Raw genomic sequence first — 14805 nt, forward strand, 5'->3', positions numbered from 1 at the left:
ATTCCACTTGTGCTCAAAGAACTCAACCTTCTTGCTAAGTCCATTGTACTGGTTTCTGAGCCTCTCTGGAAGCATCTAAGAAGTGGCTAAGAATTGGCCCATTCATTTTCCACACAGGGAAATCTATTTCCTTTCTTTCCTTTTCGTTTTCCCTCTCTTGGGGTGCCCACTGCCATTGACCTCTGAGAACCAGGAGAAGGGGTCTGGGAACCCACATCCCCCACTGTCCTCAGCTGAGCCATCCCCACCACCTGCTGTGTGCTGTCCGGGGAGGACATGCCAGTGGGGAGCCTTTGAGGGTGAGAGGAGCATGGGCCCTCGAGGCTTCACGCAGAGATCAGGAGAGCACATCACCTCCTATATGCTTTGTGGTCCACTGTTCACATTGCTGTAGTATCTGCCCTGGTTTCTTAGAGACACTGTCCTGAGAAAAGGCTTTCCCTTCCATCACATCTTTGGTTTCTACTCCCAGTCCCCACTCACCACCCTGAGGTCCCCAGTATGAGCCCCCTAAGGACAACCGGGAACTGAATGTGAGACCTCACAACGTGCTCGGCATTGCTTCCCCCAACCCGAGATTTGTGGTTGGTTTGGACCACTGCCCAGCTCCTGCTTCCCTGACCTTGAGCTCTCCCTGGGTTTTGTCCTCAGCCTCCTGCAAACAGTCACTGGGAAGGATCACCAGAAGTCCTCTGTCATGACTAAATCCCAGCTGGGACCACACAAAATGCTCCCTCCCAAAAATCACTGAGGGTCTTGCAAAATTTCCATGCTTGCCCACGAGGTACTTCTCAGAGAGAAGAGGTCCAAGACAGAGAGGTCAAGTGCCTGGCCTCCTGGGTTGGAGTGACACTCGTCTTGCAGAATTTCCTTTAGGGGAACAAGTCTTGTCCCTTTGCTGCCCTTCCTTCCTGGCCAGCGGTGCTCCTAACTCTTCCCATTATCCTTCTTCTCTGCAGCCTAGGGAAGAACCAGCTGTGCCTGAGCCTCAGGTCTGAGGGTCTGGGGGCCAGCTCTCCAGCCAAGGGCAGTAGCTGCTCTTTGTTTATTCTCTCATTCCCTGCCTGCTCCATGACTCAATTTCCCAAGGGATCAGGATGGGGAACCTTTATCCATCTCAGGATGCTCGGCTTCACTTCAACCTGGAGTGAAGAGACCTCTTCACCCAGATCTCTGGGCAACATTTCCTGTGGAGCCTCTCCATGGGCCTGTGTCACTTTTGGTCATGCTTTTCCCCCAGGCTGTCCCCCTGAGCCTGTCCCCTGGGGGGGGGGGTCTCTTGAGCACAGTTGTTTTTGTCCATGGGCCCACAACCCCCCCCCCCACTGCACTCAGCCCTCCTGCCTGGCCCAGGCATGAGCAGGAAACTTCCAGTGCTGCCGGGGGCCACCCAAAGCCGTGACCAACTTGTGGTGTCTCCTAAGACAGTCACACACAGGGTGGGCCTTCTCTGTATTCAACTGCATTACAAATTTTAGCAAAATCTATAGACATTTTCAGTGGGATGCAACATATAGTAGGGTGCGGGATTTTCAACCCATGGCTCCATGAATGCTTACACGAAGAGACCCTTGTAGCTGTGACCTGGATGAAGATGTAGAATGTTCCCAACACCCCTAGAAAGTTCCTTCAAGCTACTCCCTGGCAATGCCCACCCACACCCTGGTCCCAGGGGAGTGGAGAAGGCCAGTAGCAGAATTTTCTGAGGATCTCTTGGCAAAAATCAAACATAGCTTGGTCAGGACCCTTGGAATGGAGGCTGACGTCAGCCTGTCACAGGCTGGCTACTACCCCCAGGATTCTCCTTGGGGGACATGACAACTGAATAGGGTCAAACAGGAGGAAAGTGAGGGTGCCAGAGATCATTAAGGAGAGAACAGGACAGTTGGCCATTGTACTACGTGCCTAAGACCACGTCCTTATGGACGCAGCAGAGAAAGTTTGAGGGGAGCTGCATCATTAAAAGCATGGGGGTGAATTCCCACGGGAGAGCTTCACTAGCTCACACTCTAGAGCACGAGCAGGGCAGATCCCTGCTCTAGCCAGAAAGTTCTCCCTTGCAGTCAGAAGCACACTGAGGAAATGGGCTTACCTCCTTATGTGGCATAGACCCATACCCCAGCACCCCGAGAAGCACTTGATTGGGTTCCTGTGTGTGTTCTGAGTCCTTTGCAAAAACAGTTGCTGCAGCCTCACACATTGGCCTTGGAGCTGAGGGAGCCCCTGGAAACGGGGTCTGGACTAACAGAAGGAAGAGCGGGTAGGCAGAGCTAGACAGTGGGCTCCCAGTAACTGTTCTCTCAGTCATTCTACGAGAAGCGCATGGCATCGGGTGCGTGTGTTGTGAGTGCAGGGATGTGGTGAACCTGGAATATCCAAAGGAGTCATGTGGGGAGCAGAGGGTGGTCACTGGTGCTGGGATGGGTCCAGATCCGGGGATACATGTGGGGATATGTGTGCCGAGCAAATTAACCCCCCCCCTTTCATGTGTATGTGTAAGGAACGCTTTGACCTGCAAATAAGGAGAACACAGTCACAGGCATTCAAACAGACAGTCATTGCTCTGTATCTGATGAATCCGGGGAAAGATGGTCCCAGCTGGAGCCACTCTAGAGTGATGCAATCAGGCGCTCTTGCTCTCTCTTTCCTGAACCATTCCTCTCCAGGACTGTTGCCTGGTGGTCCCCAAACAGCAGATGCGCCTTCCGGCATCAGCGTCCTGTCTGCACCGAAGGAAGAACACTAGGAGGGAGCAAAGGGCAGGCTTGCGTGCCTGCTGAGTCTGTCCTTCTGTAGGGAAGGAAAGACCCTTCTTGGAAGTCTCATTTAGCAAACTCCCACTTAGATCTCCTTGACCAGAGCTGAGGTTGTTCGGCTACCCAAAGACCAGTCACAGACTGAGGAAGTCGACCCTACCTTATCTTCTTAAGGGAAACAAGGTGGATGTAGCCTTGGCCTTCCAGCCTCGGTCCTCTTGGCTGCCCTTTAGCTGCCACTTGAACAAAGAGGTTGTGTCAGCAGGAAAGCAGGGCTGGGGAATAGGGACAAAGCGGGGAATGAGTTCTCCGTGGATTTTTTTTCTCACGTAATATTGGAAAACTCTGATCAACTATAGACGATGAACATTTCTTTCAAAGGTCTTAACCTCTTTAGCTTTGGATCACTCTCCAGTGCCTTCAAACACGTATTTCATCACTGTTTTGCCCAGGTTTGTCTTGTTATGTCTGATACAGGCTAATTCATGATTATCAGAAGCTAGAAGTCTCCATATTTTTGTCAGTTCACCAATTTATATTTATTACGTTTGGGTTAACTGATGCTTAGACTCATTCAAACCATTGTCTAAGCAAAGAATTTGCAAAATAAAGTATTTGTTTGGGCTCACATACTCGAATCCTGGGGAGTTCTGAATAGACAAATTGCATTTGGTTCTACCTCAAGATGACCAAATGAGTCTATAGGACATTTCACTTACCCGGAAGAACAGAACGTCACAGGAAGTAAGAACCCCCACTACAAGACTTACCATGACTCCTACAGAACCCTCTTTGGGACATTCATGTCCTGGACCACGCCTCCCCCTCAGACCATCTCTACTAGCAAGATCAGCTCTGCTAACATCCTTGATGCTTTGTTGTGTTGGGTCTAGACTCACCCTTCCTTTGTGATGGCCGAGAGAAGGTATATGCTTGGGTGTACAGGGACTTAACAGAGCTGATATCCCAATAAAAAAATACAGGTAGATAAGTGGGTCCAAAAAAAAAAATCCAATCATATACAGTCTATAAGTCTCACTTTAGATTTAAGGGCACACATAAGTTAGAGACGAAGGGATGGACAAAGATATTCCATGCAAATTGCACCTAAAATAGAGTAAAGGTGGCTGTACTTGTATCAGACAAAGTAGACTTTGAGTCAAAAACTGTCACAAGAGAAAAGAAGGTCATTACATAATGATAAAAGGGTGAATTTACCAGGAGAATATAACAATTATAAATATATGTGCACTCAACACCAGAGAACCTAATTACAAAATATAAACCTGGGGAGATCTGAAGACAAATGGGTAGCAGTTCAAAGATAACAGGAAACTTTGATACTCCACTTTCAATAATGGCTAGATCATCCAGACAGAAAATCAATAAGATGATAGCAGGCTTGAATTATGCTATAGACCAAACGGATCTTTCAGACCTATACAGAACACTCCATCCAACAACAACAGAATGCAGATTCTTCTCAAGCTCACGTGGAACATTCTCGAGGAGGGATCAAACATTAGGCTACACAGCAAGTCTTAACACATTTAAGAATGATTTCAAATACCTTTTCCAACCCAGTGGAGTGAAACTAGAAATCACTAACAGAAGGAAGACAGAAAAACTCACAAGTAGATGGAAATGAAACAACACACTTTTGACTAACAATTGGGTCAAAGAGAAGTCAAAGGGAAAATTAGAAAATATGTCAAGGCCTACAAAAAAATGGAAGCAGTTTGAATCTTCCTTTCCCTTCCCTTCCCCTTCCAAGCACCTCGAATCTCCCAGAAGGAGCTCCTTCTGAAGAAAGTTTATTAAACTCTCTTTGCCCCAGTTCCCCCATCACTTCCATGTGGACACATTCCTTCTAGGCATGGGCTGGCCTACTCCACCTGGTGCGTCTAATAGGTCTTCAGTATGATACTGAGCAGGGTTAACCGGCTTAATGAAAGCAGAGTCAGGAAAAAGCAGAATTCTAAATTCTGCTTTTAAAAAAACGGGGCTAACATTGTAAAAATTAATAAGGATAACACAGCTCTAAGCAGTAAATTCCAAAGGAGGTCGCCAGTCCTAGCACTCCCTCACCCCTGACCAGTCTTGGCCACAGGGAATAAGAATGTGCCCCAGGTGATTCAATCTGGCACCTTTCCCAAGATTTGTAAATTAAAACTAATGGAGATCAGAATGAAGAGAAATCCCTTACTCTCTGATGAGGATGCTGGGAAAGTGGGGACCTTGGGGCACACGGTGGTGGTGTTTCTATCCTCTCAGAGAAAGCTGACATAAGATTCTGAAGCTGACACACAGAGAGAAGGAGAGTCTGGAGTGGGAGAAGAGTCTGGCACCTTCAGGCACCTAGGTCTAGCCACCCGAGACCAGAATATCCCTATCTTTCTACAGCAAGAGGAGACAATAAATTCACCCTTCTTGCCTCAGTTAACTTGATTTGGGGTTTTATCACTTGCAAATACCAAGGTCCCAGTTCATACACTCTACTATTCATTTGGCATGTTCTTAGACACTCTTTACTGTCGCAAGCAAATGTTTTCACGTAAATGTCTCACTTCCCCAACAAGAAAATCATTTCCTTGACCACGGTTGTTTTGCCAGCATACCTGTCCCAGTACTGAGCACATGGTTAAGTGTTTTAAATATATTTATTAATGGTTATTATGAAGGAGATGTACAGTGTTAGGAAGAGGAGAGAATTTCTGATAGCAGAAATTCTTGTTAAAGGCATTCCTTTGTGTTCTGACTTTGCACCTAGCTGACCAGACCACAAGAGAGCCAGCTGTGTAATCTGGGACTGTGCCCGCATTACACAATTTATTTGGAATATTGGAAATGGCTTTCCTTTTTTATATTGACTTGGCGTTCCCAGTTAGTTTCTCACTCCTGTCAAGATTTTCAGGAAGGTTCATCTTTCTCTGGGGGATGGGTGTTCCCCCACAGTCTCTCACAGAGCTCTCCCCTCAGTCCAAGACAAAATATATTATAATAGTACTTATTAAGTTGAGACTAGTGCCTCGATGAACTAAAAGGCATTCTCTAAAAGGCACGTGACTGGCCTTGCAGACTGGGGATAGTTTGTCAGAGGGGATAGTTCCCATCACCTGCTGAGAGAACACCAAACTCCACCCCCTTCAGCAGGGGAGGCCACCACCTGCTTCGCCCAGAGTGCGCAAGGAGTTGGTTTTGTTTTATTTTAAATCGGAGTTTTATTTTATTATTTTCTTAATCGAGTATAATTAAAGTACAGTGTTATAATAGCTTCAGTGGTACAGTGGTCATGATTCAACAATTCTATACATTTCTCAGTACTCCTCAAGACAAGTGTGCTCTGAATCCCCTTCCTTTTGGCGGGCAGATGGGCAGCTGGTCTGATGGAGGCAAGAGGGACACTTGCACCCCGCTGGCCACCCTGTACTGACTCAGCTTTATCATCTGGGAAGTTTCACACCTTATGTGCTTCACTTGAAATCCTGGCAAACTCTTGCCTTCTACACGGTGACGTCAGCATGGTTTGGCTTCCCTTTTTTGTTTACAAATAAAAAAAAAGGCAACACCCAGAGATCTGTAGATAATAGGATTTATGTTTTACCACTGAGTCTCAACATTGGTTGGGGCATTGGGAAAGAACTTAATTTGGCCGCTGAGTGGAAAACAAGGGAGCGTGTCTTAGAAAAGACGACACGGGGTGGTGGGGCAGGGGGTTGGGGGGGCCTTAAACGCCCTCGCTTGCGCAGATGGAGAATCCTAAGACGCCCAGGAGTCCAGTCTTTGAGCAGAAGCGAATACTGACGTTTTCTGAAAAAGGGACAAATTTGTGAAGAAGGAGCGTTGAGAAATACGTTATTAGAATGCAGCAGACCCATGCCTTCTCGTTAATGTCTTGGCGAGGGATCGTACATGTAATTCTCTGTTACCCAAGGTTTTAACTACCCTTGTATTGCAAAGGGTAATGATGCGTTAGCTTAAATAAGACTGACAAGTCCTGGGGGCTCCTGGGTGACTCAAGTCGATTAAGTGGCTGCCTTGGGCTCAGGTGGTGATCCTGGGTTCCTGGGATGGAGCCCTCCCCAATCTTGGGCTCCCTGCTCAGTGGAGGGTTCTGCTTCTCCCTCTCCATCTGGCCCTTCCCGAACACTCTTGTGTGCTCTCTCTCAAGTAATTAAATAAAATGTTTAAAAGAGAGAGAGAGAGAGAGAGAGAGACTGACAACTTCTAGAAGTGCTGTATGGCTCTATTTGATTAATGCTTTGACATTCTGCATGGGTGCCCTATCTGTGTGCTTTTAGTCCTAAGTACTAATGACCCTGCTAAAAGAAAAGTATCTTCAAAAATTTTTCTAGACAGTAAAAATGTGATAAATGCTCATTATTTTCTTTCCTCTTACCTTCTTCCACTACTCTGGGTAATTTATCTTGCTGCATTCACCATCTGCAGCCTGGCCCCTCTTTCCCTCTGGCTACTTTCCCATATTGGAAACTTTGTATAAAAATACCAGTGATGACTGCAATGATATATGCTAGCTGGACCACTCAGGGCTTTTTTTCCTTGTCAATCAGTGCACTTTGCTTGCTCTTCCTTAGACTCATTCTATCTGAGATTCTGAAAATAGTTTTTGAAACCTTTTTGAAGAATAATTGACAAGTGGATTTGTATGCTTTTCAAGTGTACACCGTGCTGATTTGATATCCACACGCGTTGTAGAATGATTACCAAGACCGAGAGAAAACATCCGTCACTTCACACAGTTAACGTAGGTAATTCTTTCCTGTGTGTGCTGCGTGGTAAGAATGCTTAGGATCTCCTCTCAGCAACTTTCAAGTATACAATCCTGTATCATTAACGCCCATGAGCACGAAGCACAGGAGGAAATCCAACAGTTTTCTCCTGGCACCCAGGACATCTGAAAATTTCATCCTCTGTGTTAACCCATCAACTTCTCCACCAGAGGGCGTGTTCCTTAGGGCACCCTAATGCCCTCAGGAATGAGTTTCATTCATTGCTCGCTCTCCCTCCTGTTTAGCAGGATTGCCACACACCGTAGGTGTTTTGTTCCTGAACTCAACCGAAATGAGCCATGTTTCACGTCTACCTGTACTTCACACAACCCCAGGTGGAATGGCCCACACGGGGAAGCTTCCAGGAAATGTCTGGGAAAGGAATAATTCAGTACTCACCTATCTTCTCAACCACTTCCCCCTTGTACAGGGGGATGTGACTGCAGAGATGCCTGATCGGGGAACCAACCAGGAACCAGTCTATGTCCATGATCAAGGACTGTAGGGGGCTGTATTTGACCCAGAAGTATTTGTCAGAGTACATGTTCTTCATAGCCTAGAACAGCAGAGGAGAAGGGGACAGGATAAAGCAGGTTGACTTAACCTGATGTCCCTTATTCTAAGCTTTTTCTTTTTCATACTATGAAGCAGAAGCCCATCAGCAATGCTCAGGATGCCATCTCCTTCTGAGCACTTGGTCTGCAGGGAAGCCTTGATATTACCAATGTTATATCCTTCTTGGTGGCAGTGAAACCCAGGGAGGGTGACTCCCATGGCACAGGGGGCACAGATGGGAAGTTACAGGGGGGAATGCAACACCACATTCCAAGTCTTGGGCTGTATTTGTTTATTCTCACTGTCCCGTGTTGTTTCTTTGCACCTTTGTGTTGTGGACTAATATGACTTCACTCGTTTTTCTGCCAGTCACTATTTCTAAGAGCCTTGCTGTTCAGTCCTTTACAGAAAAACACTGGAATTTATGATAAGTTCTCAAATTGGGGGCTGGATGGTAGAAATCAAGCTAAGCAAAATCAATAAAGGAGAAAACACTTTAAGGGATGGCGAGTGCATAATCATGGTAAGATGTAATATTATGATCTTTCCCCTTACTCTCTTCTTTCCTCTGTAGGCACCCATTTTCCCGGGCAAAGGAATGGGGAATGGGGAAGAGTACTGCAGAATCACCTGTTTCTCGTAGATGTATCGTTCTAGTTTGTCCAGAGCAGGGATCGCCTTGTGGTCCATCTTCAGGATGTAGCAAGCTCTTCGGGAGAGCAGCCGGGATGCGATGTAGCCCTGCGGCAGGAAGAACACAGTTATTGGCCTGCCTGGCTCCCCGGTTCCAAACTGGTGGGGAGGACATTTGAGCCTCACTGAGGAAAGCCTTGAACATGTGCAGTGAGTGCACGTGACCATTTGTCGCGAGCCGTCCATTCTACCCATTCGCCTTCTTTTACATCATAGGTTTACTTTTTGGCTTGTTGTTTCTATCTCTGAGGTTGTACAAACCCACAATCTGTGCCCCACTTCTCATGTTTTGCAACCAGGGCCTGTAGTGTCAGGTTTGAGCAATTAAGAAGCAGCAGCTGTCTGTTTCCTTCTTTCTTTTTTTAAGATTTTATTTATTTACTTGACACAGCGAGAGAAGGAACACAAGCAGGAGGAGTGGGAAAGGGAGAAGCAGGCTTCCTGCCAAGCAAGGAGCCTGATATGGGACTCGATCCCAGGACCCTGGGACTATGACCTGAGCTAAAGGCAGATGCTTAACACCTGAGCCACCCAGGTGCCTCTGTCTCTCTTTCTATTGATTTCGTTCTGCCTTTTCCTTAATTTGGGGTAAATACAGTATTCTTTAGAACTGTGCTTTCCAATATGTTCACTCCCAGCCACATGGGTTATTTAAATTTAAATTCAAATTAAGTAAAATTTAAAATGCACTTCCTCTGTCACACGAGGAAGTGTGACACAAGCAGCCACAAGCAGCCAGTAGCTTGTCTGTTGGAAAATACAGATATAGAGCATTTCCAGCATTGTAGAAATTTCTGCTGGACAGTGCTGCTTGAGAAACTCTCCTTCGAGTGGCATGCTCCCCCCCTGCCAACACGCACACGTTTCATCCACTCTTCTCTCCTTTACCATCTTCTCTCCCTGCTTTCTCCATCTCAAACCCAAGCAGGCTGGAGGGGGCTGGGTTGGAGGCAGGGGGTATAGAAATAGCAATGGTAGGCGAGGCCCAGGAGCCAGACCAAACCGGAGGCCACCTCACCTTCACCCCGAATGGAATTTTCTCTACAGAGTCCCAAATAATTATACAGTCCGTGAGGCTGTATGTCATACAGGGAGAGAGAGAACCTCAAGCAGACTCTGAGCTGGGCTCAGATTCGGGCTGGGGGCTTGATCTCATAACCATGAGATCATGACCTGAGCTGAAAGCAGGAGTGGGACACTTAACTGACTGAGCCACCTAGGTTTCCCAAACAAAACCACTTCTTCTAGTTCCCATTTTTCAATTCTTACAAATTGCCAGTTCCTAAAATTCAAAAAGAGCCCGAGGCGAAGCCTGATGGCCGTGCAAGGGGCTTAAACCGAGTCCTCACAGCTCTGGGTTTTTTTTGTTTTTGTTTTTGTTTTTGTTTTTTTGTTTTTTGTTTTAAGACACTTGGGGGATTTCCCTGAAATCTGCTTTAAAAAACAATTGCAGTACAACTTCTTTTAAAACTGTATCTTTCAAAAATTTTGTGTTTTCAGATATATCCTAGAACTGCCAATGCCAATGGGGAGGAGACATGTGAGGAGGTTCCTACAAGAAAAAGAGACAAAAAGTACGTTCACATGCCCAGTGAGATGGACTGTGACCTACTTATATCCACAGTACATAGCTCTGTCCCATGGTAAAAGCAGTCTCCTGATCAGATGAAACGAATAGAAAACAAACAAATAAATGGATAAAGGACCCAATACCTCTTCTAAGCAGGTTTCTGAGATTTATTGTTAATAGCAGTAACTGAAACTTGTAAAGATTTTGGATTAACACACTTTCCTTCTTCCAGAAGAAGTATGATTTATTGCATATCCTACTGACATAGTTGAAGAGGTATAGTTGTTCGGGATTTCTGCTATTCTATGATTGTTTATTCCATAATCGCTCTTTTTCTGCACGATTTTTTCTATTAGAAGCCCTAATGCACTCATTTATTCATTCAGCCAATATTTTTGAAAGCCTGTGTGCCAGGCTATGCTCTGGGTTTTAGTCCCCTCTTCTAGACACTGTCTGAGCCTGTAGTGAGGCAATTATCATGATGGTCCAATTACCACCTCAAAAGATCAAACAGGTGTGTATGTTACCTGTTACACATTTTTCTTAGAAGTGGTTTTGTTTGGGAAACCTAGGTGGCTCAGTCAGTTAAGTGTCCTACTCCTGCTTTCAGCTCAGGTCATGATCTCATGGTTGTGGGATCAAGCCCCCAGCCCGAATCTGAGCCCAGCTCAGAGTCTGCTTGAGATTCTCTCTCCCTTGCCCTCTGCCCCTCCCTCTCCTCAAATGCACACATACCCTCTCTCTCTTTCTCTCTAAAATAAATAAATAAAATCTCCCTTTTTTGAAAAAAGGGAAAAGTGGGGTGCCTGGGTGGCTCAGTGGGTTAAAGCCTTTATCTTCAGCTCAGGTCATGATCCCAGGGTCCTGGGATCAAGCCACGAATCGGGCTCTCTGCTGAGCAGGGAGTCTGCTTCCTCCTCTCTCTCTCTCTCCCTGCCTCTCTGCCTACTTGTGATCTCTTTTTTTCTGTCAAACAAATAAAATTTTTAAATCTTTTAAAAAATTAAAAAGAGAAAAGCAAAAGTAAGGGAATTCTGGAAGAATTGCAAGGATAGTTCTTGGAATTCAAATGCATAGTAAATGGCTGCCCCTTCACCCTTTAGAAACCCAGTGAGTCTTGAAGAATATAAAAATTCCTTTGCAGCTTACATGTTTATAGTCAAAAATCGTGGTAGAGGAGCATGAACCTGAATGGATGTTAATGATGGCAATATTTTTTTGATTGTCGATTGTCACTGTCTCCTGAAGATTGCCACCATTTTTGCTTGGGCTGATGATGTTATAAACCTAGATTAACAACAAAGACATAATGGTTTTTCCATAAGTCCTATGCACTGGAAAGACAACCCTGCCAACCAAATGAAGCCCTCCACTTGTGAGCAAGAGACTGAAGTCTGAAACCTCCTCCCTGGCATCCCAGACCGAAAACCATGCTAAAGTAAGAATGTGAAGCTCTTCTTCATGGTTTACTATATTATACACAAGAGAAGCAAAAACATCACAGAAGAAATGAAAGTGACCACATTGTAAAGCAATGGGTTGCATTTTTTTTAAGGACTGCAGTTTGGAAAGAAATAACCAAACTTATCATTTCCTTTATTGGTTATTTCTGGGATGCCATCCCAAATAGGGCATATGGGCTCTCTACCGTGCTCCACATAGATGATCTTGTATCTTCCTTTTCCTCTGCCAGTAACTGTAGGGTATAAAGTCCAAAGAAAACCAACTTACCTCATATCCATGAGATTGTGTCCCAAAGATGGCCAACACCAGAAACACCACCTAAAAAACAGACCAGTTGCATCTATTCTCTATAGGGCAGTCATTAAGGATGGGGACTTACAGAGACACTGGACAGGATAAGCACAAGTATCTTGGAAAATATACATTTAGAGACACAGGTGGGTGATCATGGGCAATCAACAGTCCATCTCCCAGATGCGAAACACACATTCCCTCATTAGACAGGTGTTTGCTGACTTCATGCTATTTGTCAGACACCAGGTTCTACCTTTATGCCCCATCCCTGACCCTTCCCAACATCATAAGCTTGTAGGCAACAAGAGTTCTTATGCCAGATACAACCTGGAGTAGGTGAACAGTGAGGAAGGACTCCTTTTACTACGAGAACACCCTGGTGTGACTCACAGTGGATTTGGATGACAGAGTGAAGTTGGTTAAAAAAAAAAAATGTATCAAATTCCCTTGAAACCAAGAGGGTAAATTACAGTGCGATTCATGGTGATGAGATACAATGGATTCCCAAGGGAAACGATGAAAATAGGATACTTGGAGGCATGGCAAACTTTCAAGGCTGACATCAAGGAAAGCCTCTATATTCTCCTTAGTGATGCCCTCAGACAAATGTTAGGCTGATGGACCATGAGACTGACACTGACGCAGTGATGACATTTTGCTGCAGTTGTGTGAAGAGTCTTATCCAATGGGTAAAAGACCCAGTTTTGCCTTCTTTTCTGAACGCTACCATGTACGCCACTGCCATTGCAAGCCACTCATGAAGGAGGTCTGCAGGAAGGCAAGTATTTTTAAGACCTGTCAAGAGGATTTATTTACTTTCCTAACATTCACCAGTAACATTTCTCTTCTGATGACTGGGGAGGAGTGTCTGACAAAGGCCAGCATGCAGATCTCCAACCTGCCTACTCGCCCAGCCACATGCCTTCTCTGACTCCAGGCCAGCTCTATAACCTCTGACACTCTTCTCTATTCTATTTAAATGGGTCTAATACAGAGGTTTGAACAGATGGGTGGAGGACTGACCACCATAGTAATACAATTAGAGAGAGCTCAGGAAGTGCCCCCGCCCCCCAAATAACCACCTGCCCAACACCGTGTTTAATACACCGAGGTTACAGGATTAGGTTTCAGCAACAGATCTCCTCTTGGAAAATCAAGAGACCCTTGGAGATGGAACTCTCTAAGCCAACAATCTTGAACACCTGATGGGAAGAAACTTACCATTTTGCTTTCTCCATCACCAGCTAAATGAGGACAAAGGATAGATCACTGGGGAAGGAGTTCCATTCTAGGTCAAAACATAGACCTCTGCTCATGGAGCAGTGCAGAGTGGAGCCATGGGAGACTGGGGTCAGGATTGGGATCCGCAGGAGGAGAGATTGCACAGCAGGAACGTTGTACCGTAATTGCTCCTGCCAGGGGGGCCGGAGATGGGTACATTTCAAGTCTAAACCTCATGTTTACTGGAAAGGGAAAATCACATTCCTCTGGCCTCAGTCTCCTCATCCATAGGATGGGGGTAATACTGCTCAGCTCACAGAATTCTTGAGGTGAATAAATCAAAGTATGTTCAGCATAGGATCTCATATGCACTCAGAAAATGATAGCTGCTATTATCTTTTAAAAAAAAAAAATTGTCCCTTCTCTTTTAAATAGTAAATGCAGTTGTCCCAAAATGCCTACATTCCTTCTCAAGCTCATGATAGTAAGGAACTGTTATTAAGAATTCTCCAAATTAAAATTCTCTAGGTATTTCCAAGATGTTTTTTTTTAAGTAAATGTCTTAGAAAATAGACAATGGACCGATAAATATCTGACCTCATATTTAACACTATCGTTGCCAAAGACATTATTTAATTCAACGACAGAAGCTTAAAAGCTTGCATAGTGTTCATCTAAGACTTCTGAAATTCAAGGCATATTGGATTTGAACATTTTCTCTCAGAGCCACCACAAGAATATAAAGAAGCATAAAAAAATACTCACAAGGACTTTCATTTTGCCTGATGGGAAGAAGGTGCCAGACGAGGCTGCCGGTGCAACTCCAACCCTTTATATTAGCTTTAAGGTGTGGAAATCTCTTTCCAGAACAATTACGTTGGAAAAGGCTATGTCCATATCTCTGACAAACACCAGCAAACTCCTTTATCAGGATTGAGACACAGCCACATAACCTGATATCAATAAACTTCATTAGTCAGTAATAAAAATCTGCCACTTGGTCACTCAGTAAATATTCCTTGCTTATCTGTGTAACATTGCAGTCAAGATTTCAATTTCCACCCTTTAAAAATATTATAAGATGCTTGTTCTACACCAGCATCTTATAGACAAACAAGTCCTACTATCTGCCCCTGATGGTCAAGTCCTCCCTTCAGACTTGAACTGGGTTTTCAGTGTCTTTTCATGTGTGCCCTGTATTTTGAATTCTTCTGACTGAAGGATGGACGTAGGACTAGAGGAAACACAGTGGCTGGGGGACGCCTATGACTTAATTTCTTCTCCCTGTTAAAGTCACTTCCAATTTCCACAGACTCATGAGGAACAAGATCTAGAGAGCACTCTGCCCAATTACCAGAGTTAACCACAGGTTTACATTAAGCATTGCCCATAACTCCATAAAAACTATGAGTTATACATCTCTACTTATCCTGAAGGGCACTGAAAATTTCTCAGATTAAAA

General features: G+C 45.0%; 1 protein-coding gene across 1 annotated transcript; it reads right to left on the bottom strand.

Annotated features, from left to right (window-relative positions):
* Positions 1-6126: 6126 nt before the first annotated feature.
* On the bottom strand, positions 6127-14544 carry GKN2 (gastrokine 2). The gene is made up of 6 exons (XM_004742105.3): positions 14109-14544; positions 12096-12146; positions 11514-11651; positions 8732-8842; positions 7946-8102; positions 6127-6566 (listed from the first exon to the last, which is right to left on the bottom strand). The coding sequence occupies exons 1-6, from the start codon at positions 14118-14120 to the stop codon at positions 6484-6486; spliced, it is 552 nt and encodes a 183-aa protein (XP_004742162.1). The 5' UTR covers positions 14121-14544; the 3' UTR covers positions 6127-6483.
* Between the last annotated feature and the right edge of the window lie 261 nt (positions 14545-14805).

Source organism: Mustela putorius, unplaced genomic scaffold (assembly GCF_011764305.1).
Source record: "Mustela putorius furo isolate JIRA1106 unplaced genomic scaffold, ASM1176430v1.1 tig00000224_pilon_pilon_pilon, whole genome shotgun sequence".
In the NCBI taxonomy this organism is placed as follows: Eukaryota; Metazoa; Chordata; class Mammalia; order Carnivora; family Mustelidae; genus Mustela; species Mustela putorius.